General features: G+C 34.4%; 1 protein-coding gene across 1 annotated transcript; it reads right to left on the reverse strand.

Annotated features, from left to right (window-relative positions):
• LOC306864554 (electrogenic sodium bicarbonate cotransporter 4-like) lies at positions 1-24,480 on the reverse strand (the record flags this gene model as incomplete). The annotated part of the gene is made up of 20 exons (XM_079408649.1): positions 24,396-24,480; positions 21,351-21,418; positions 20,948-21,148; positions 15,355-15,481; positions 14,607-14,767; positions 12,285-12,434; positions 12,041-12,136; positions 10,979-11,034; positions 9,384-9,541; positions 7,347-7,434; positions 7,110-7,264; positions 6,250-6,378; positions 5,989-6,163; positions 4,710-4,843; positions 4,327-4,598; positions 3,271-3,299; positions 2,963-3,154; positions 1,528-1,641; positions 1,181-1,342; positions 1-183 (listed from the first exon to the last, which is right to left on the reverse strand). The coding sequence occupies exons 2-20, from the start codon at positions 21,415-21,417 to the stop codon at positions 1-3; spliced, it is 2,649 nt and encodes an 882-aa protein (XP_079264775.1). The 5' UTR covers position 21,418; positions 24,396-24,480.
• Positions 24,481-25,225: the final 745 nt, after the last annotated feature.

Below are 25,225 nucleotides of genomic sequence, written 5' to 3' on the forward strand. Positions count from 1 at the left end.
TTACCGCACACCAAGAAACTGTGGCTGCTCGCCAGGAGCGCTGGACTCGCTCTCCATCTTCAGAGAGTCGATGTGGGCGATGGAAATGACTGTGGCTGCTACGTACCACGGCAAACCCATGAAGGAGCAGACGGCCATGAGGATGCCCACCCAGAACAGGTCCAGATGATAACCACAACCTTTCTGCTCAGGTAAAATGGGAAGAAGACATTTAGCAATGCTACATGCAACAACACTACTGTCAATGGACAAACATGCATATTAAATATTCAAAACTCAACATAACGGTGCTGCAGTATTGTGAATTGGTCACTGAGGAGTTTCTGAACAGTAGCTACGGTGTTCTGAGTGGGTGCAAACCCATGATAATTTAATATTATTTATATACAATTATAGCATTTCTAAAAATTTTGGAATTGGCTTCCATTTTTATATTTTCATTTTATGTTAGCTTAAGGTTTAGTAATTCTGTTATGTGCTTTTGTGCATTTTGTTCCTTCATATTTCTATTTAGGTGTAGTTTACTTTAATTTTGAACTAAAAATTGTATTAATTTAATTTGAATTTGAATTTATTTAGTAATTTTAGTACTCCAGCTTTAAACTTTTGCAAAAAAAACGTTTTAATAATTTTGCAGTATGGCATAATTTTCATGAAAATTGAGACTATTTCAACCTTTTGAATGTTTTTCAGAATAAAAATATTTAGCATTTACAAAATAAATAAAGCTTATAGGACCACTGAGATGTCATATAAAAATAAAATAATTTTGCATAGAAACTACAAAGCCTATTTAAGATTTATTGGATTATTTTGCAGTATTTCGGAATACTTTCTCGGAATTTTAGGTGTAAAATAAAAAATTAAGATATTTAGCTGTAAAAAAAAGAAAAAAGTTGAGCAAATTTACAAGTTTAAGGCAACTAGCTTCAGCAGATTTTTGAGTTTTCTTAACTTATTTTTGTAGATTTTTGAGTTCTCTCAACTTTTCAATTTTATAGACTAGTTGAGAAAACTCAAAAGTTTAAGGCAACCAGCTTCAGCAGATTTTTAAGTTTGCTCAACTTTTTTTTTTTTACAGTATAGAAGATGAAGCAAATGAAGTTGTAAAATATCATTTTAGTTCTAGTTTTGCCAGGGGGTTTGGGTGCTAGTAAGCTTCAAAGGTGACGTTCAGCACCTTCAGTTTGTTTTCTTTTCTGTTGACGATGACAGCCGTGATCTGCTGATCCATGAAGATGAGGATGGTGACCAGCAGAGCAGGTGCAAAACTGGCCACACACATCCACCACGGGTTCTTCCCAAAGGGCATGACGATCCAGCCGCGATCCGGCCGCGTCGGCTGCACAGACACAACAACACGATGAAAGCGTAGCAGTAACCAACAGATGTCACTGAAATCACACGGTGTGTTTAGTAAAGCACAGTGCATTCATGTGATGTTAGTATATAATCATTGTGAAAAAGCTCAAGTAGATGCAGTCAGGAGGTAAAGAAAGATACGAGTGTATCTGTAGCACAACGTACCTTAAATTCGGTTGGCACAATCAGTTTAGGTGTTTTAAGCCCCATTAACAAATCAAGACCAACAAATGTCATGATTGATGTGAAGATTGCAAAATCACTGATGAGCTTCCGAAGCTGCACATTTACAGAGGAAAAAAGACAGATGAAGATGGAGAAAACTAAAGCTAGAGAAGATCAGAGGCTTTATAAGACTAAAGGCCGGTCGATTTGAAAATGCAACAGTAACATATTTGATGCCTTCAAGGGAATTTGTTATGAGTTTCAGCAGACATCAATACATAATAATCTATTTTCAAATACAATGTGATTTTTTTATTTTTTTTTTTCAGGTGAAATTTTTAAAATGAACATTTAATTTTAATTTTATACTTGTATGGCCTCATGTTCATATTTTAATTATTATACATAAAAATGAACTGAATTTAATGTATTTCATTTAAAATTATAGTAATTTTATGTCCTGTGAAACACTTATACGGCTTGAAAGGTGCCATACACATTTCTGATTCAATATTTCATAATACTGCATTTAACAAAATATGCATTATCATCAAATATTATTAAATAATACCAATATTATTATAGTTTTAAATCAAATAAAATGCATACAAACAAAATTTAAAGATCCACATTTACAATAAGAAACATACATAATCAATATTTAATATAAATATAAAATTTACTTTGACCAAATTTGGAAAGCCAGGGCTTATATAATAATAATAATAATAATAATAACTGTCATTGTTTTATTTAAAACATAACAATTATTTATTCAAAAATAATTACTCAATTATTATTAAACATTATTATTATTATTATTAATTGTATAACAAAATAATAATTATTATTCATCATAAAAATATTTCTGTTACTAATTATTATTAGCAGTGGTTTTAATAAATATGATGAATCACTATTTGTAAACAGTTGAAGACTTAAAATTATTATTATTATTATTAATAATAATAATATCTAATTTTGAATTGTATTTATTTATTTAATTCTTGGAATAAAATGAAATGGTGAATCAAAGAAAATCCAGAATTTGTCACTTTATACAATCTTTTGGTGCCACACGTGCGCTTTTCTCTTATAGACAATGATGACTTGAAAGCAGCATTTCACTCAAACATAACCAGTTTAAAAAGGCAAGTTTTTGGTATAACAAAGACAGAGAAACATGCTGGACCTTTATCTGGGTGGGCACATGCAGTTTGGGAGTGTCCAAGGACATCACATAATCCAGAGCACAGAAGACCAGGATGGATACAATTATGGAAAAATCTGCTATCAAGGTGCGACACTTGGAGAAAAACAAGAAACAACCAGAAGAAGTTGGGGGACAGTGGTAAATACAATACAGACTGGAAGAAGGCATGCCATCTCCACGGAGAGTATGTTGACATGCAAGGGAAATACACAGTTTTCCAACCTTCGTGGGGAAGTAACGGCTGGCCTTGAACTTCTTGAGCGAGATGGTCATGGAGTAAGTGCCGAAGAACAAAATGAAAGACAGCATGGCCAGATCAGGGATATATTTGCAGGATTTGCCCACCAGGGAACCACCGAACCTCAAGCACTCTTTCTTACTCAACTGATTCCAGTCCAGAGCAGAGATGTTGAACTGAGCGGAGGAGTGAGATCACGAGTGGACAAAGACAACAAGAGACAGAAAAGATATAGGATGCTTGTTTTGAAGAAACCCTGATGTTAAACAGTCTTATGACAGCTGCAGCTCACCATAGAGTAATCAGAGATGTTTTCTAGGCCTAATGGAGAGGAAGCGTTGAGAACCAATGGAGACACTACAACAGAAGATAAACAAGTGTTTTTATGCTTATTGACAAGAAATACTGTCATTCCCAAAATAAGATATCATCAGATGTCCAGAAGGTAGTAGCCGATACTTACTCCAGTCAGCAGCCAAATTGAGTATGGGCGACAAAAACAAATATGATACACATAAGTTGCAGTGGTCAGATGTAACAAACCAATACGTCATCCAAAAACCAAAAGAAAATAGTCGACTTAAAATATTCTTAAATTTCTGAGTAAAACCAAATATTTAACAGAAAATATTTGAAGACGGTTCTTGATTTGATCTGGATTGTGAACAGTGGCTGAATGCATGAATGCAGTCATATCTGGAGATTTATAATAATTGTATTTTATTTGACCAAAATTATTATTTTTAGATACTAAAAGAATTACAAATTAATTCAAACTAATTAGTAAGACAAGAAAATAATGACAAAATTTAAAGTATATTCTCATCAAAATGGCAAAAAATGGTGCAAAAATTATAATAATCCATAATAATAATAATAATAAATTTATTTGTCATAATTGACTAATATTATTAAATATTAATATGACAAAATATTATATAATATCAAGGATCTTTTCATCAAAAGCAAAAATATGATAAAATACCCTGAAAAATATTATTATTTTTATTTAAAATGTTATTATTTATAATTGTATTATCAAAAATATTTTTAATCAATAATAATAATAAATAATAATAATAATAATAATAATTACATATGTTTATAGTTACATTTAATGATTTACATTCAATTACAGTTGAATAAAACATTGTTTAATAATAACAAATGTTATTATTATGAATAATAATGATAATAAAAATAATAATCAAAACAAAAACATGCATTGACGTTTCATTTACAAAAAGACAAAGCAAATAGTATTATAGAAAGTAAAATTGTACAAATGAAGAAAGTAAACCCTGTCTGCCTGAGGTTGAGGTTTTTTGGGTGAAGGGTTCAGACTCACCTTGATCAGGAGCCTGGCAGTCACACCTGTAGCTGGTGATGTAATCTGGATTGAAGTCTCGACTGATGGGGTAATAATTGAAGATACTCATCATTTTCTTAAGGGCGTCAGAGATGAAGATGAAGGAGATGAGGCTGGAGAAGCCCTCCTCGGTGAAGCGCGTCATGTACTTGATGATGTAGCTGGCATCTGTGGCCACCAGGATCAGACACTGGAGACAGGAGTGCAGGCCGATCCAGAGCCGGATCTCCATGTAGTCTATGTCATTGTTTCTGAACACAGACGACACTGAAGAATCAAACTCAATACAAGACTGCTGACTCACTTAATTCAATTCATTTTTTTTACATGCATTTTGACTAAATCACAGATGTCCTGCTCACATGCTGAATTCATACAGCAGCTTTTCAAAGATCAGTATCGGTCCTGTAGAGCTGAGGATGATGAGGGGCTGACCACCGAAGAAGCAGAAGACCGCGCCGGCCAAAGCCGTGCCCAAAAAGCTTTCCATCACACCCTGGAAGTCAAAAAAATGAAAGGACATGCAAACAGAAAACTGAAACTGAAAGGAGGAAAAAACACTACAAAAAAGGCTTATCTTACTTTTATTTTTGTCTTGTTTCTAGCCAAAATATCTAAAAATTCTTAAATTAAGATGCATTTAATAGATAAGCAAAATGACACATCGTCTTATTTCCAGGGAAATAAGGTGTTTTGCTTAAAACGGGTAAAATGATCTGCCAGAGGGGTAAGTAAAATATTCTTAAAACAGTGTTTTACTTACCTCACTGGCAGATCATTTTACTTCTTTTAAGCAAAATGCACTTAATTTACCCCCCACCCCACGGAAATAAGACAAATTATTTTATGTCATTTTGCATATCTAGTAAATATATCTTAATTTAAGAATTTTTAGATATTTTGATTAGAAACAAGACAAAAATACTAAGTATTTATTAAAATATTAAAATATTGTTTATTAAAAACAAGACATTTTAGGAAGCCTGCTTATTGTGGAAACCCATTTCTGCCACAAAAGAAAAAAAGATCATGCTTTGCTAAACCATAAAAGTCAAAATTATCAGATACCATGTCATAAGTTTGAGATAAAAAGATTATGACATCAAAATTATGACAAAATATTGAAATTATGAAATAAGTCAATTATAGTCTAAATAAAGTCCAAATTATGACACAGCAAGTGATGATTATGATAAAATGTTGATAGTGTAACAAAAAGTCAATTGTGTCTTATGACTTTTGATCTCATCATTTTGTCCTTTTATCTTATAGTTATGTCTTATGTCATAATTTCGACTTTTTGTGTCATTATTATGATTATATATATATATATATGGCAAAATTGGGCTTCCATAAAAAATAAATTAACTATGACTTTATATGTCGCAATATATATATGATTTTTATATCACACAACTGCAACTTTAGTTCTCATAGTTCTCTTAATTTTATTTTCACAATATTTTATTTTTTTACTCTGAAATGATATAAAACAATAATAGAGTGTTATATTGGCCAGGCCAGTTAACTGCTTCATATTTGGCTGTTTTGAGCATTATGCTGAAAACAACTAAATACTGGTATTATATCAGATCTTTAGACAGCCGCATGGAAAACATTAGTGGATACAAGGTAAATTACTTGGTAGTTGTCGGTTGCGTCCCCAAGCAGTCCTCCAAAGGTGATTGCATTGGTGATGCAGCCCAGGTAAATGAAGAGCACCGCAGAGACGGACTGGATGTGGAAGCCATCATAGAAGTCACTGAGAGTCCAGGGCACTTTACGCTTGATGTCCAGCCACAGTCCTCCACAAAATCTACACAAACAGAAAGAGTCTCAGACACTGTGTACATCAAATCTAATCTCTACAACTAGAAGTTGAGCAGGTCCAGTGGACGCTACCGGCCAGTGAATTTCAGCTCCTCTCCGAGTTCATGTGGAGCTGGCATCTCCTCGTCTTCTGCAGACGCCGCACCGCCTCCTGTGTTCCCATTCGGCTGCCCCACCTCATTCAGAGAGAAAACGGACTTCCTGCAAAAACAAACAGAATGACTTGTGCTACCTGCTACATCATTTAAAAGGCAATATTTAATGTGACTGAATCAATATTAAATCATATTTTTTACTTGTATAATGCCAGTTAATTTAGATGCTAGCACATGAAGTATATGATTTAGATGACAAAATATTTTTCACAGTGTATTTTTAATAATGCAGCATATAAGAATATCTATTATTTTGAAGTTCAAAAGTTTGGGGCCGGTTTTAATGATTTTGAGAGAAGTCCCTTCTGCTCATCAAGGCTGCATTTATTTGATCAAAAATACAGTAAAAAATTCTGAAATATTATTACAGTTTAAAATAATGAATTTATTATTTGAATATATATTAAAATGTAATTTATTCCTGTGATGCAAAGCTAAATTTTCATAATTATTACTCCAGTCTTCAGTGTCACATGATCCTTCAGAAATCATAGAAATCTCTGATTTGCTGCTCAAGAAACATTTCTGATTATTATCAGCTGTGATTCTCAATACTTTTTTTGGAAACCATGATACATTTTTCAGGATTCTTTGATGAATAGAAAGTTCAGAAGAACAGCATTATTGTTTATTAAATCTTTTCTAACATTATAAATGCCTTTACTGTAACTTTTGATCAATGTAATGCATTCTTGATGAATTAAAAGTATTAATTTCTTTAAAAAAATCTACTGACCCCAATCTTTTGAATGGTAGTGCAGATTTGTGATTTAGTACCTCATCTCTGCTGAAGGCAGTTTCTTCGGGGGTTCGATGCGGATCTTGGGATCCCATTCTCCAGGAGGAAGAACTATCACCTCATCCAAAAACTCATCAATCCCAGCAATCAAGTCCTCACGATCTCTGGCTTTATAGGCCACGTCACTGAACAGCTACAGACACAGAGAGATCTGTTAACAAATGCTGTGATGAAGCTTAATTTCAAGGTTCAGAGCTGCTGATATTTTCTCTTACATCATCAACCATGAGTGTAGCCATGGCCCGACCGATCTCATTGTAGGATTTGGTCTTGCCATTGGGACCGAGCAGCACAAAGAGAAACCTGGAAAATTTGCACAGTATTTATTCAAAAATTTACAATGCATTCTTTTTCTTTCTGTAAAATGAATTAAAAATATTGATGATGCCTCTTAAATTCTAAATGCCTCTTCACTCTGACCACACCGCAAAAATATATTTTTTCCAGTAAAAATAGATATCCAGAAATAAATTGATCGCAGTATAATTGCAATATACAGCCTATAGCAGTGGTCGGCAACAGGCGGCCCGAGGGCCAAAAGTGGCCCGCCAGCAATAATATCTGGCCCGCAGCCAGATTATTTTGATTGCGGCTGGTTCTGAAATAGATCTGTCATGACAGCAAGTTAGAGTAGGCTATGTGAGCGGAGCACGAGTGGAGCGGTGTGATTTTGAATGGAGCGAGCAGCGGATTTTGTTTAAAAGTCGGAGCGGCGTGGTTTTCACTCGCTCCAAGAGCGCTCCATCACAGGTACAATTCATGCCAACGACCCGGCTGTAATATAATTGCATATTTAGCAAGAATTCACAAGCTTAAAATATTTAGCTAGCTTGACAGAGAAGGATCACTCAAATCAGAAAGAATGTGAATGACGGAAATGGAGCTGAAAGCATGATTTAAACTACTACTACAACACTTATTTACACGCAATCGCTCTCTCAATAATGCATTCAAACAAATGTAATCTTTCATCTGTATCTGATTTCGAATGAGCAGAAATCTGTAAGAAATGCATCGATCCGCAGGTAAAATAACTGACGAAAACTTACTGATATTTTCATCACAAAAAAAATAAAATAAAAATTGCACTGCAAAAAGCAGCAATTATGCCTTTTAATGCTGACAACCATGTAAATAGCTTGTCATGTGGTAGGAAAAACGTTTGCACACTAGTGTTCCAATAAGCCACGCTGAAACAATCTTTTATTTATTTTATTTTTTTAATATAGGCCTATGAACAGAACTGTGATACTGAAATACTTTAGCCGTGGAGCGAAGGCAGAGCGGTGTTTCTGATTCCAGTGATCGCGGAGTTATTAAATGCCCGGAGCGCGGAAGGGAAATTGTTGACGCTCCACTCCGCTCACATAGCCTACTCTGCCTGACACCGTCACACAAATATGACATTTTGTTAATGACTGTCCTACCACAGGATTGAACACCGAGTAACAGCTCACAGTTACAGAGTATGTCACAGGCAATTCTAGTTGCATTTTTCATCAATTAATTTCTTAAATGATCCTTTGACTATGTTCTGGCCCGCCATCTAGTGGCGAATTTATTTTTTTGGGCCCGATGCCAAAACATTACTTGCGGACCCCTGGCCTATAGTATGCAAGCACATTTCCGCCACACACAAAATTAGGCTATAAAAATTTGAAATAAGATAAAAAGTCCTAATTATGAAATAAAAAGTCAAATTATTATATATAAAGTCGCAAAATCAACTTTTTATGTTTTAATTTGCACTTTTCAATTCTGCGTGATTTGGTGTAAATAGAAAACACTTTTACTGGAAAACAACAAAAATGATCTAAAAGTCATAATTATGACAAAAGAAAGTCGATATTACATCAAGTGACTTTTTTCATAATCTCGATTTTTTAATCTCATATCTTTGATGATTTAGTCAATCATAATTTAGATTTTTTATATGTCATAATTATGAAAATGTATGACATAATTTAGACTTTTTGGTCGTCATTGTCATGATTATGATTTACCAAATCATGCAAAATTGGCTTCCATAGGCTTATAAACTTTTTTTGCAAAATAAGACAGTTGATTTATCTTCACCTATCTTATCAACACTTCATTTTGATAGCCCACTTAATTATAAGTAAGATTTTCTAAGCAACTTTGCAACTACATGTCAACTACTAGTTATCACATTATTCACAGACTGCCTGCTGAATTTCTGCTATCAGCTATTTAAACAGCCAATTATCATATGCAATCTGTGGGAGGATCACCTTGTTGGCACAGGGACTTCAGTAAGGCCCCCTAGTGTTGTGGCTTGAGCCAGACGAACGAAGGCCACAAATGGCTTGTCTAAAAAATCCACCTCTCCAATCAACACATTAGACGCCTCGGCATCTCTGGGGATCTTCTTCATGAACTTATTCTTCAGCTGGTGGGTGGAATAACAATACAGTTAGGGATCACGGATGAGTGGGTTTAATTAGTCCATATGGTCTGAAGCGCTGAGATGCGTAGGTCATGAAATTTCCATGTTGGAAAGAGTTTGTGTTCACACAGAATGATACCAGTATCAATATGAGCTCTATTAGCAATGTCTGATGTGCCTGCATGTGATGGAGCTGGGAAGCGGCTCATTTTTTCCAATAGCATATCAATAAAGTTATGCAATCACAGCGGGAAGACCGAGGAGGCAAACGCACACACATGAACCAATGAAAACAGCCGTTTGGCAACGGTGGCCTCAAACAACACGTGGATGTGGCATGGTCTGTGCTTATGGGCAAAATCAGCTTTTAATCTTTTAATGCCACTTCCAGAGTCAATTCGCTTTTTGCAATGAATAAACAAGCTCCTTTCTCATGTCCTGACCCTGTTTTGCCTGCCGTTATATATGTACTAAATGTACATCAAATCTGTAGGTTCCACCGCTCTATTAGAATAAATCTAAAAGTATTTGGACCCTCCAGTCTCACTTAAAAGTTGAACTTCTATAATTTTTTCAGTTTCACATTCTTATAATCACTTAACTACCTGGACCAAGGTGATTTTTATTGGATGCATGACGTCAATTCCCCTATAACTAAGTTCATTCAAAGTGACTTGCATGAAAAATGTGCTTGTGCTGTCACTTGATATTTTGTTAATGCAATGACAATTCATTCACTTTTAAAGGTCCTTTTTTGGGGTCATTGCATTAACACATCAATTAATCAAACTACTCAGTTTAAATGCATGCACAAATGTATCTGTATATTAATCAAATTCTGTAAATTAACTAGTGGAAATATTTTTGCACATGAAATCTGCATGCATTTGACACCCCATAATTCCCAGGACCCTTGACTTTCAATCTCAGCATGCTGCTGTAGGGCATAAATGAAGCCTGTCGAGGGCAGTGTCCACATGAAAGGGTGTCACTTTAAGCAGAAAAACTCATTAAAGTGGACTCAGAATTGGCCAACTTTGAAGTCTAGCGATCTGAGAGCAGCGGCATTAACAACCCTCCTCACACAAACACTGAAGCCCTCAAAATACTTTGGCAATACTAAATGCTTTATTGTGTATTTCAGATTAAGCTTTTCATTTTTTGCACCACATTAAAATAAAAGGAAAACACTACAAAATGACAAACGACTGCTGGCATCATTTGAATGACTTATATGGCATATTACCCTGCATAAATTATGAGATGTATGTGTATCATATCTGCCACATAGATAAGACAAGACCCCAGATGTAGTGCTCTTGTTTCTATGATCATCTTGTTTACTCTGTGCTAATGAATCAATAAATTTTCTGTGTATTTCAATATGTTCATGTGAAAAAATAACACAATGTTAGGAATACTAATGGAAAAATGTCGAACCTGGTCGGTGCTGGGTGTGACGGAAATATCATTCATACTGCGGCACTGAGAAGGATCTGAAAAGCACAAATGAAACGCTTTGATGATTATTAATTTAATCAGTGTTGTGACTAGACGTTAACTAAAACAAACAGTAGTAAAAAAACAACAAAATATAATGTAAATGTAAAAAAAAAAATACTTAAAACTAAAATAAAATTTAAAATAACTTAAAGCTGAAGTACCAAAATTACTAAAGCTAAAATGGAAATGAAAATAAATTAAATCTAAATAGAAATATTTCAAAACGAATAAAAAGCACATTACCAAATAAAATAAAAACAAATAAAAAATCATAAAATAAAATTAAAACGGAAAATATAAAAATGAAATCAAATGTTAATAAATACTATGAAAGAATATAAATAATACTAAAATAACACAAAATTAAATACATTATTATGATGTCATTTCACTGTCGAAGGCAAAGCCAAATAAAGCAACAAATTAATCACAAATTATGCATCAGATTCAGATGGTAATAGCATGTTACTTTGATATATACCATGTCATTTTATGATTACAATATTCAAGTGCCACACATCATTAACTTCTAAATGTCACATTTGCTTGAGAAGTTTTGCTTAGAATGGGATTTATTTATGCAATCATGTTTTTTAAAAGATACTTTTATATACTCATACATTTTAGTAACTCTTTCTTTAGAGATAAGAAAAAAAGATGTTGTTTTTCTGTCCTAAAGTACCCAGAAACAAATCATAACCAACAAGAATGAAAAACTAAAGTCAAGACCTTCTAATAATCTCTAATCCTGAGAACAATGGCAGAAATGCACTGCTGCGTTGCAGAAATTGTTCTCCTTCTTGTGCAACTACAAGCAGTTAGTGTGTGAATGATGCTATGTGAGGTTAAAGGGTGTTCACACTGACAGCAATTTGCATTTTCAATGAGATTTGGTGATTTAAAGCAACAAAACTTGAATGCTTATTAGAAAATCCAGAGATCTGGAGGTAGTTGTGGATAAATCTATGTAAGGGGGAAGAAACAGAAGGCCAGACTCACACAGTTTGCTGAGGCCGCCGCTCTGACGAGCTCGCAGGTCCTCAGTGGAGCGATGGAAACCCGACACAGAGCGAGGACTCGGGCTCGGACTGCGGTCTGATGCAGACCCGAGATCAGACACAGAGAAATGGCAGAAGACAGGCAAAAGAATAAAGTGGAAATGCAAGAAAAAGAAGTTCATAAGAAATGATTTGAAAAGACAAGTGTCAGGGAAAGACAGGGACTGTGGGACAGGGACACTCACTCGACGGGCTGGGTTTTCCGATGTCCGCCAGCGAGCGGTGGATCGGCTTCTTGGTCTGGTGACGGTGCTTCCTCAAGAGGACAAAACTGATCTTCTCACGGATCTCCGGAGCTATAAGACCCTCCTGCACCTGCTTTTCAACTATGTCATCTGTGAAAGGCAGAAAAATACAGACACAGGATTAAAGTTCATATTTAAATAACACCGGGGAGACTGAAAGAATAAAGAAAAATCACACATGAGACAGCAATGTGAGTATATGGAGCATATGGAAGCACAGATGTGTCTCCTGAGGAAAAAGATCCCAGTAATCTCAAAAGTCATTTTTTTTAGAAGAAATCACAAACTGAGCAAAATCTGAGCTCTAAATACTAAAACATATTTCATCAAATTCTTGCAAGCTCAAATAGTCTGAGTTGCTTTCTATTTTAACAGTGTAGAGTGTAGATCTATGCTCTCACTGCATTTGAATTAGTATAAATTTCATGAATCATACGAGACGAAACACAAAGTTGAGACTTCGGTTAAACGGAACCCCATTAAACGAGCTTTAAAAGAACAATGTCTGAGCAATATAGTTTTGACTAATGCAATCTATCATTTTTGAAAAGGTGCTTTTTAATTTGGAAAGTGTGTGCTACTGGACTCCTATTAGTAGCTAGAAACAGAATCAAAAGTACAGTTCAAATGTTTGTGGTATGTAAGATTTTCTTGAAAGTCTCATGCTCACCAAGCCTGCATTTATTTAATCAAAATTACAGTAAAAACAGTAACAATGTAAAACATTAGTGAGCCTAGTGGATTTTGAATGCAACTTCCAAAAGACAAAAAATAGCCGAATAATATTTCCTATATTTGATACAATCACACCAGCGTGATTAAATCGTTCAGCGCATCAAATCATCAGCTGCTAAATTCAAATCTGTGTTGACTGGCTGGCGCTGAGCCAGAGACAGACACGTTTTTACAGCCCCTCACATTAAAACCAACCACACACGATTCTGTTGAGCCAATCAGAGGCGTTCAGATGAGTTATAGCTGAAATACTGCTGTTTTCTTCACTCTCTCGCTCACTGAATACTGGAGAATTCTCTCGTTAGAAACAATAAAGAGCAGATGTGTGTATGAATCTGTAGGTAATATATTAATTTCACAGTGTAAACAGCTTCAGTGATTTTAATGGGAGTTTTTGAGAGTGCACAAATATGCATTAAATAATTCTTAAGTAATGCATCATGAATTAATGTATAACTCATGAAGAACTAAACCATTTATTACTGATTACTTCATCAGCAACTAATGAACATTGATTCACAGATCAATAAATTGTTATCAGTTAAATGTGTTATGTATTAATTACCTAATGACTTTATTTTTTTATCTAATGAAGTAAATTCATATGTTAATTACCACATTGGGTCGAAGCCATGCCTTTAAACTTCCAGTTGTCTGCTTTAATTAATCATTTGCTAAGGTATCATTATGTTATGACTTTACTTGTTGAGGCACAGAACTATTAACTAATTGTTAAGTAATATGTCATTGTGGTTATAGAATTTGAATTAGTTAGTCATGTGCCTCAACAAGTAAAGTCACACCATAATGATACCCATGCAAATCATTAGCTAATGATTACGTTACCATGTTCTTTGCTCTTCTGTACAATGAAAGTGTTATGATAAGTAGCCTAACCTAGCTTACAATGTTTTATTCATATAAACGTTCAATGTTAAATTCACATTAAATATAAAGTCAGTCGTATTAAAACTATGTTATGGCCATATCTGCTACTTAAGTAAACAGGCAGCTTGTTATGCATAGTTAATAGACTACATTATTAGGCTGCTTTGACCATCGCCCACTAGATCAACTAACAATCTATAAAGGTGAGAATCAAGATATAGTTAATGCGTTTGGGAATGTTTCAAATAAAAAGGGAAAATAATAAATTTTCTATTATTATCAATGTTGAAAACAGTTTGTTGCTTCATATTTTTATGGAAACGTGATTTTCGTCCTTTTTTTTAAGGATTCTTTGATGAACAGAAAGTTTAAAACATTATTTATGTGAAACAGAAATCATGTGTATCATTATAAATGTCTTTGCTGCCACTTTTGATCAATTTAATACTTGCGGATCATTTCTTTCCAATAAAAATCTTTTGAACGTAGTGTATGTTTATAAAATGGAATAGTAATAAGCAGAATTTTGGAACTTTGTAAATAATAGGTGTTCAATCTCAAGTTCTGTAGTGTTAAGATTGAACTCGGGTCTGTTGTTTGGTGTTTATGTAGTGTTTTCTGGGTAGACGGTGTACTGACCCACTATCTGCGGCAGGGAATACCCCTCCAGGTCCAGCAGGATGCAGCCCGTCTGCAGGCAGGTGCGCAGCTCAAACAGACTGTGCAGAGACAGCGTGGACACATGTGGTTTGCTCCACCTCTCGCCACCCTCCTCCACCTTCTCCTCAAACTTGACCCACCTGAGGAATCACACAGAAAATGCAACTTTACAACTTGTCTTCCCACATACCAAAAGATGGATGAAATGCTTCTGGATTTTAAATGTGTAAATGGCTTGGAATCATTGCAACAAGCAATAAATCTCCTTATAAGGTAACACTTTACAATAAAATCGCATTAGTTAACATTAGTTAATGCATTAAGTAACAATGAGCGATACATTTGTTACAGTATTTATTAATGTTTGCTAATATTAGTTAATAAAATACAGCTGCTCATGTTACCTCGGGTCCATTAAATATTATTAACAGATTTTTTATAATGTGCAACTAGATTTTAATCATCTATAAGTAAATGTATAACCATAGAATGTGAACTAAGATTAATAAATGCTTTGTCTTAATGCTATGATGAAATGCTTTTGCTCCTCTTTTGTAAGTTCTTTTGGATAAAATGTAAAAGTAATAAATAAATTCTGAAAGTCATTGAGATCAGCTTTAAGGCACAAACCTTAAATTAGATGAATCAGTTTCCAATTTAGATAAAGTCACAAGGGCTTCAAAAGTGAGTGTGTGTGTGTGTGTGTGTGTGTGTGTGTGTGTGTCACCTGGCAGACTCTTTCCACTCCATCTCTCCACCTTCATGCTGCAGTGTGTCCATCTCAGTGAAGAGGGTGGGTGTGGGCTCATCTTCCTCTCTGAGGATGTGACGTAGTCTTTCAGCAGCAGGGGACACTGTCACACACACACACACACACACACACACACACACACACACACACACACACACACACACAAAAGCAAAGTTTAAGGTACATTGATAAAATGCAAAGTCATGCATTTAATATATATACAGTATATATATATATATATGTAGTATGTGAGCAAAGGAACTAAGCAAAACAAGCGTCAGTGCACATGCTTCAATATAGAGTCTTGTGGATGAGGAAAGTTTGAATCTTGCTTGCAACCGTTCCTGATTTGACCAGTGTTATTTTGTTGCAGTGCTATTTTAGTATCATTGAAATACAATAGTAGTTTTTATTTATATTTAGAATTGTATTCATTTTATATTTTCCATTTTCATTATAATTTTAGTTTACTTGTTTAGTTTTTATAATTTTCATATATTTTTGTATTGATTTTTATTAATTTTTAAGTTGAGCTATTTTAGTATGAAGTGAAACTAAACAGAAATGACAAATGTTGCCTTGGCAACTAGCTGAAATAAAACACAATTAAACTAAATTTTTGTAACTTTTTTTTATGTTTCGTAAAAGAAACATTTCAGGATTTTCAGGATGGTTTTATATATAAAAAATAAACTGATTTTAAATGTCTTTCCTATATCTTTGCTGAATACATTTGCTAGCTTGTATGTTTGAATGATGTCAGGGTGTTGCTAAGGTGTTGAGGCCACCTTTGGTAAGCCTTGGGCTTTCAATATAAAAATATTGTATTTTTTCACCTGTTGTATAAACTTCAATGTCAAAACCATAACTTTGAAAAGAAACTGCAGATGCTCGACAAGCATTTAAGCATGAAGAAGTAAGCAAATAAACACTGTGTCCATGCAAAAGGGGTCAATAACAGCCTTTGGCTCAACACCTCCTAATTGTAAAAATGAGTTTGATTCTTTGGGTTAAGCAGAAGCCTATTGGCCTTTATGACGTATAAGTCTGGGTTTTATGTTTTGCCTTCGGCTCAGTCTGAATTGACCCTGCGCTGACCCGCTTGAAATGAAATCTGAATATGACAGAGCAGGACCATTACGATGCACGGCTCCCGAGGCCATCATCATTCTTAGGCCAAACATGCATCTAATCAGAATGAGAATTTGATTTCAAAAGCCTGACCTTCCAGGTCTGAGAATGCACCGAATTCAGCTCGACTTGAGTCATGCATCAGCCAATGACATAGTCAGAATCAAATCAATGATATTGTTTAAAGATAAGTATTTGAACAATCTTCCTTTGAAGATAAATATGCATAAATCTCTTCATAAATCACACGAATATCTGAAAGCATATCAAAAGAATTTGTTCGGTAGATTAACTTAGAACAACCATGTGACAATGGCTTACAAAAATCTGATGCATGATGCCAGAATCAATATCTAATGTCAACATTAGTGATTTAATCAAATATATCGACTCTATATTTTAGGTAAAGTCAAATTACATAAACTCCAGCGTGGGCTACTAAAACCTGTTCTCAATCTAATGTCATGTGCATTAGATCTGATGTGGTGCAAGTCGGTGCTTGTGTGCCCATGCATGACAATCTTGTTGTGACCTTCCTCTCGATCTCTGGCTTTTCCTCGGGATAATTAGCACGCGGGTGTTTTTCTCCATGTAATCCTTCTAATCCTGAAGTAACAATCACAAATACGTGTGGTTGTAGAATGCCAATGCAGAGTAGAGTACAATGCACCCGATTATTTATAGCTCACGCACTTGAATCACTTTGGTTAGTCAATTAAACTTTGATGGAGTCACTATTAGAAGTTGGTTGTTGATATAGTACTAGTCATCAACACAATCATTTCTTTAGTTGCAGTGCTTCAAAAATGCACTGAATAGAGGAAAGGTGAGTTATCACTTTAAAACGAGCACTGTTGATCTTATTTTTAAATCCTGAGATTTTTACTTCTTCAGAAAAAAACAAAACTTAGAGGAACAACCCTTTGCAAAAGACTTAAATGCATTCTTAAGGATTTGAGGTTTCACAATTTAAATTGTTGCATTTAAAGCAAGATCGTGATAAAATGAACATTTAAACAAGGGTTGATGAAAATCATTATTGGAAGTTGTAGAATCAGGCCTGACTGATCTCAGAAATATGCCTTCACATCCAGCAGCAATGGGTGAACTCGTCAAACCTAATTTTGAATATCAAAGTAAAAGAATAAATTATATCATGCTTTAAAAATGCATTACATTTTTTTTGCACTGTGACATTATTAACATTTAAGGACATTTGCCCTCAGATTCCCTCAAATTACTGTAATGCAAATGTTTTACTTCTTAATTTGTCTGTAATTGGCATTATTTTTGTTGTTGTTGTTGTTGTTGTTATACAGATTTTCTTAATATATAACAGTAAAAAAAAATTTTTAAATCCACAAAAATTAAGTACAATAAGAGCTATCCTGATTACAATTTAAATAGTTTATGATCTATATTTTATTTTATTTTAGCATTACAGAAAAGTGAATCTTGGGGGTACGTGTGATTAAATGTCATAGACGATTAATTTTTTTTTAGGAATTGTGTCATTATTTTTTATGACAATTGATAACATTTTCCATCAAGTTCTCATTAATGTAAAGCAGATATTTTACTTCTATATTTGTCTCATTATTCACATTTTTTGTGTGTTTTTTTAATATAGAACAATTAACAAATTACTGTTATTATTTATTTTTAAAAACAGAAATAAAAAAATGCACAAAAAGGAATTAATGCTATCCCGATGTAGTTTACCTTTGTTTATTTAGCCTTACAGAAAAGTGAGTAAATAAGTTTAAAATGTCATGAAAATTATGTCACAATGCAAAATATCTTTGACTGTCAGTAACTTATAATCATCAACCAAACTTGTGACTTCAGTCATGGTTGATCAGCAGAAAACTGGCAGATAGATTAATAGACTCATGATCTAGCAGTTTCAAACTCCAAAGCAAATGTGCTCTGATAACAATTCCAGAAAGAAACTCTCTAGGACAAAGCTAATAAGAAGAACTGGCAGCAATAGTAAGGCAATAAGGTGATAATGATGTCTGTGACGGTACCTGTGCATCTGCTCAGTTGAGTGCCCTGAGAGCCCAGACTGGACGTCAACGACTGTATGGAGTCCTGAATACTAAAGGACCCCGTCAACCTACGCTGTTCCTGCTCCATCCTTCAGAAATTCTAGCTCTTAACGTTTCATTGACGGAAAAAGATCTACTAATACACTTCTGAAATGTTCACTTCCTTGATGAAGCTGTTAACTGAGCTCGTCCCTCATCGTAGATGCACCTTCCCTATGAGCGAGTCCTCTTGTTCTTGAACCTTTCTTCTCAGCAATGTTGCTTTTTTTCCTGAAAACTAAAGCAGGGCAAAGTGCCACACGCATGAAAGGCCCAACAAGTGTTTTTCTCCTCCTCCAGCTTTGCTGATCCCTCCCTTTCTCGCTCTCTCTCTTCAGAATTTAAGTCTGAAACCTCAAATCAATAATTCGCAAAGATGCACATTATTTTAAAATAAACCTGAAGCAGTAACTGTATCAGGGCTATATAAAAAGCATGTTTGTTATTTGAAATAAAATATAGGCTAAATGTTAACTGAAATAAAATATACAAAACATTAATTTCTCTTTTTTTTGAGTTGGCATGAAAAGCAACATTTCCCATTTACTAAAATAAAAACTAAAATAAAAATTATATAAACTTATTTTTGTTTAACCATTTTGGGGATTGTATCCCCCGTCTTGTTACACTTGTGGTGCTCCCGGTTAAAAAATGACTGGCCTACAAAACATTGCTTATAAATCTCTTATTATTCTATATTATTACCAAATTTTGGATTTAACTTTGTTATCAGCTTGTTTTCTTTCAGTTAGCACAGCTTTTGTATTTCATTTTGGAACTAACTGATCATAGGCCTCATTGAGCCAAGCTTATGCACCTCAGTTTTTGGATGAACATTATCAAATTATGCATCTCCAAAACTGAGATGCATAAGCTTAGATCAATGAGGGAAATATCAAAACCTGTGCTAAGTGAAAGAAAACAAGTTGACAAAAAGACTAAATTAAAAATATTCATGATTATATAGCATAATAAAACTAAAATTTTTCAAAAAGTCGGTCATTTAAACATTAAGGGCCAGTTTTACTAACAGCTTACACCAGTGCAAACCATTTTTTGGCGTTAAAATAATACTCTCAGGTTTTACTAAAGACACGCAGTGAAGAATTAGCGCTGAAAAGGTGTGGACACAGTTATTTTTCCACCTGACCTTATTGAATATGCATTTGTAGGAGTTTCCCTCTCAGACGCAAAAGTTATGGGAGGAGAGTATTAAAATGAATCACACAATGCGTTTTACTAATGTTTGCGCTCATCAAATTACTGGTATTTCCGCCATTATTTAACGTTGATTGATTGATTGATTGATTAACTTTATTAATCCCAAAGGGAAATTCACATGTCACAACAGCTCATCACAAAAAATAGATAAAAAGGAAAAAAAAAACACTTCATAATACAATATTTCATACAGCCCCCTCATTTCAAGCATCATAATACACTCTACACTATATTATAAATACAATTTAAAATAATCCATCAGTCATCTAATATGACATCGATTATATAAGCTAATGGCTGTTGGTAAAAATTACTTTTTATTATTTTTAACGTCCAAAAAAAAGCATGTCTTAAACTATTTTGCGCTTGAAATGCCTTGCTAGGAGAGGCACCACAGGGAACAGTAGAAGGGCCTCTCCCATTTTTTTTTTTTCCACACATATTAATTTTATTTGGAATGCCAGATGAAAACATTATCTGAACATATCATTTGCCAAGCCATGTTATTTTAAATTTGCTTCAGGAAATAAAAGACGACTTAGAACCCTCAACTAGGAGTCACGCAATACCAGCTCTATCACAACTCTAACTTTACATTTATTCATTTAGCTGACGCTTTTATCCAAAGCGACTTACAATTGCTATATATGTCAGAGGTCGCACGCCTCTGGAGCAACTAGGGGTTAAGTGTCTTGCTCAGGGACACATTGGTGTCTCACAGTGGATTCGAACCCGGGTCTCTCACACCAAAGGCATGTGTCTTATCCACTGCGCCATCACCACCCACATGCCTTTATGTGGATGGTGATGGACACTTCTAGCAAACCTTCATTTTTTGGCCTCCGGTTCTTCGATATGTAAATGAGATGTTGCGTGTATTTTAATTTGCGCATTGTTAGTAAATCACCTGCAGAAACTTACCCCTTACTTACTCTTGCGCTAATTTGCCCTGCTTAGTAAAACTGGCCCTTAAACACCAAAATAGAATTTTCAGCACAACACTAATAAATAACCTAAAATAACTAAACTTATAGAATCTCAATGATACTAAATAACACTGAACTGTGTTTTGTAACTAGACGTTTTTGTTGCATGAGGGTAATAATAAGAGGTTAAGAGAAGCTCACTGGTGGAGTTGATGTCAGAGAGCTCGTTTGAATCCTGCTCTCCTTCATCTGGGTCACATGGTTCCTCTCGATTCTGGTGTTCATGGCGGTTGTGGTGTCTCTCTCGGCTGTCACGGTCGTGGGAGTGCCGTGACGTGTGCCTGTGATGTCTGCGCTTCCTTCTGTAGCTCCGTGGCACTGGAACACCAATGTAGACGGACTCTAAAACCAGAGAATGAAAGAGCAGTGAGCTTCTATTTGATATTTATGGCATAATTCACACTCCAGTGTGATTCCTTTTCAGCAAACCAGTTCATTTTACCTCTTAATTTTTAGATGCTTTCTTATATGCTGCATTTATTGAATTATAATATGACTTTTTATATATATTATCCTTTTTTTTTTTATATATATATCCTCTCACCATCCTCATCCTCATTGTGTTTGCTGCGGTGACCACTTCTCCTGCTGCCATGCAAGTCATGGTCCATCCTGACAGGAAAAAGGCAGAATAAAAGCGTATTATTAAGGCAAGACACTACAGGCAAAACCACTGCACTGGTCAATCTTGAGATTTTGACCTATTTTGCATCCATACTTGGTCTTTTTTCAGACTACTGGAAAGAAATATTTAAAAGACACATTTAAGTGTTCATTTTATTACAGATGTAATTGGGTCTGTATATTTCAATGACAATACATATCTGAAATCTCTAAAATCTTCAGTGGCACAACAAACTTTACAGTTTTCTAAAGGGTTTTATAGAGGGGTTTGTTCATATATAATTCATCTAATTGATATAACTTTGTCTTTTCTAAAACCATGGTGAATTTTTTTCTGGCTGTTGGCAGTATTTTCAGATTTAAGAAGTAATAAAAAGAGTATCCAAAATGTAATATATAAAAAAAAATGAATGAGAATATTGAATCTGGCTTTATCCAATGTTCAGATTCCTGCTTTTGAAATGTATGCAAATTCATGCATTTTTCATTAGATAATGCCTCACTTGCATATTTAAAAACTAACATTTGAGAAGACTTGTAATACAAAACAAATGTATTAATGTACTATGATTATTCAGCTGGAGAAGCGTGGTGATATCTATTAGTTAACATTTTGGAAGCTTTGCATATATTCCCTTCTGCTTAATTAAAGCACTCTGCAGATTATATCGCCTTAGTGTATTTACACATAACTAATGAGTGCTCATCAGTTAGTTTTTTTGTATAGTTCTAGCTGTCAGTGGTTTTAAAGCCTCCAGCTCGGTCACAGGACCTGAAAGAACCCCGCACGATATAGCACGTGGACCTGCAGCTTCATTAGATCAATGTCCTTGTTGCTGGAGGGAAAGGAAAACCCAATGCATCGGCATAATTATGAGAGGATGTTCACTGTCAGCACACACACACACATGTTGGTTTTTGTGGTTTATGGGGACTCTCCATAGGCGTAATGGTTTTTATACTGAACAAACTGTGTGTGCTATTGCCCTACACCAACCCTACACCTAAACTTAGCCCTCACAGGAGACTTTGTGTATTTTTAGATTTTCAAAAAAACACCATTTAGTATGTTTTTTAAGCCTTTTGAATTACGGGGACATAGTCAGTGTCCTCATAAACCACCTTCATATTGTAATACCTCTGTCATACCCATGTCATTATACAAATTTGTGTCCTCATAAACCACATAAACATGCACACACACACACAGTTCTCTTATGTCACACACTGTCACATAATTGATTGATTCATACATTCAGAAGCAGTAGCTGTGGCACAGTGGGGAGCGCTTAAACGATTAAAAACACGTTTCTTAACTGAAATAAAGCCGAAGTAAAATAAAGTATGAATATCAGATGAAAAAAAAGGAAAGTAAATGAAAATGAGCTTGGCAATAATTAAACAAGTTTAAATTGAAGCACTAAAATTAACTTAACCCCCCCCACCCCACACACACACACACACACTAAAGTTTTTTCAAAACCAATAAAAATAGCTAAATACTAAACAAAAAATGGATTAAATGAAACTGATGAATGAAAACTCAAATTCAAATTAATTGAAAATATTAATAAATACTATATTAATTTATAAATAATATCAAAATAACTGCTCACAACACACATCTTGTAGGTTCAAATCCAGCCCTCATGCCTCAATCTCCTTCCAATTACAGTGAAAAAGCCTATAAATAACTAGAATTAAACTGAAGGAATAAGTAATTACTTCCTAAGCAGGTAAACAGTTGCTCTACTCTACTCTAATGTCTGATAAAAACTGATACTTGTATGAGGAACAAGTTGGAAATCTTGACATCTGGCCGAGTTCTCCTTGAGGCATTCATGAGAGGAGCAGCGATATTTGATTCATGAACAAATCATTATTCTTCACTGAATCATTTGATTCAGTTCACAAAACCAGTCTGAATGATTTGTGCTAAAATTACATGCTTTAGTTTTATTACCCAAAAATGTTATTTCAACGATTCCTATTAAGGAAATGTTATTTATTGAATCAAATAACATTTCAAATAGATTTATAGGCAATTTACACAGAACTGTTTTTTCTGCTCGTGTTTCACAAACCAGTGTTTTCAATTTAAATTAAAATTTAATTTGTAGTCATTTTATCATGTTCTTTTTGCATTTTTATGTTTTTGTTTTTAAATAATATGCTTCATTATGTTTCTTTTATTTCGGTTTTAGTTTTAGTTATTTATTTACAGTTAACAGGTAACATATTTTAGATTTCTCATTTTATTTCACAAGTTTTAAACGTTTTTTGTTTTATTTCAGCTTTTATGTCAATTGATTTAATAGTTTTACTGATAATAACCCTAACACAACCCATTTAAACATCACTGCTGCATGAATTCAAGGCTGTCAGTAATATAATGCCATGCTAACTGCTCAATCATTCTGTTGGCCACCCAAGCAGAAGAGCTGTAATGTAAGACGACATGTAATACAGTAATTAACAGTGTGTGATGATCAGTGTCCTTCACATCAGACAGAGAACAACTCCAGGACAAACAGATAATCAGGACTGACAGCGTCATTGATCTGTAGAGGAACGCCTCTGTGATTCATGGGATCAGATTTAGCCACTTACAGTTACTCATTTAATCTTACAGATGAAGTGTGCCATTTTTTTTCAATGTTAAAATACGTTCTTCTCTCCTAGTTTGATATACAGAGACAATATAAGACTATACATAAACTATTTGTTGGTTTATCAAAGGCAGAAATGTTCTGGAAACCTGTTTGAAAACAATTGTTTTGCAATTCCACTGGGTGGGACTGTTTTTTATATACATCAAAACTTTCAATTGATCGCTATTTATTTACTTACTAACTTGCTTGCTAGATATTGGATCTATTAACAGTAACTGCTTAATATTAACTAATTTTCTAAAGTAATCTCAAAATACTTTTGCAAGAACTTTACATTAACAACCAGCTCTTACCTTGTTACAGAAGTGGCGTTGAGATGACGGGTGTGATGAGCATCTGTCTGTATCAGATGAGATCAGGCTCGTTTCTCTGTACGGTATCAGACACATAGAGACAGCCGATCACAATGATCACCCATCACCGTCTGTCTGTCCTTTGATTGGCTGAAGAGTCAAATGCTCTGGGTCATAAGCTGGAAACGTGACATGAAGTTCATTAAATGACACACACAGCACGCTCACTCTGAACACACCGCTGGCTGTTTTGTAATTGACCACGCTATTGTCTGACAGTTCAACATGAATCTAATTCACAGCGATGCAGTACTTTGTCCATAGGCCTACTTGTTAAATGCATATTACAAGAAAACAATCTTGCACAATATTGCACATACACAGAACAGTGACTCCACAATGTATTTGGATCCCTAAAAATATCTGAATACCAATGCATCAGCCTCTTTCAATGAACACACAGTTTGAGTTTCATCAGATTCAGTCAATTCATGCTGAAGTTCAAACTAAGTGGAATCAACAAAGAATTACACCCAAATTTCACAACCCCAGATTTTCTTTGAATTTTGAACATCTAAAATTTTAGCTCTTGTTTTGGTTGAGAAGCATGCATTTTGCAAGTGTGATCTTAAATGAACAAGCAAACAAAATATATAAATAAATGTGTAAAAAAATAAAAAAATTAATAAAATAAGTAATAAAATAAATGGAAAAAACTAGATAATTAATCATATTTGTGTTGATATTTTGTAGCTCGTACATTTAAAAGTACATGTTATTTTACAATCTTTTTTTTTTTTTTTAAATGAACAATTAATGGATTTTGGCGA

Source organism: Barbus barbus, assembly GCF_936440315.1.
Source record: "Barbus barbus genome assembly, chromosome: 45".
NCBI lineage: Eukaryota > Metazoa > Chordata > Actinopteri > Cypriniformes > Cyprinidae > Barbus > Barbus barbus.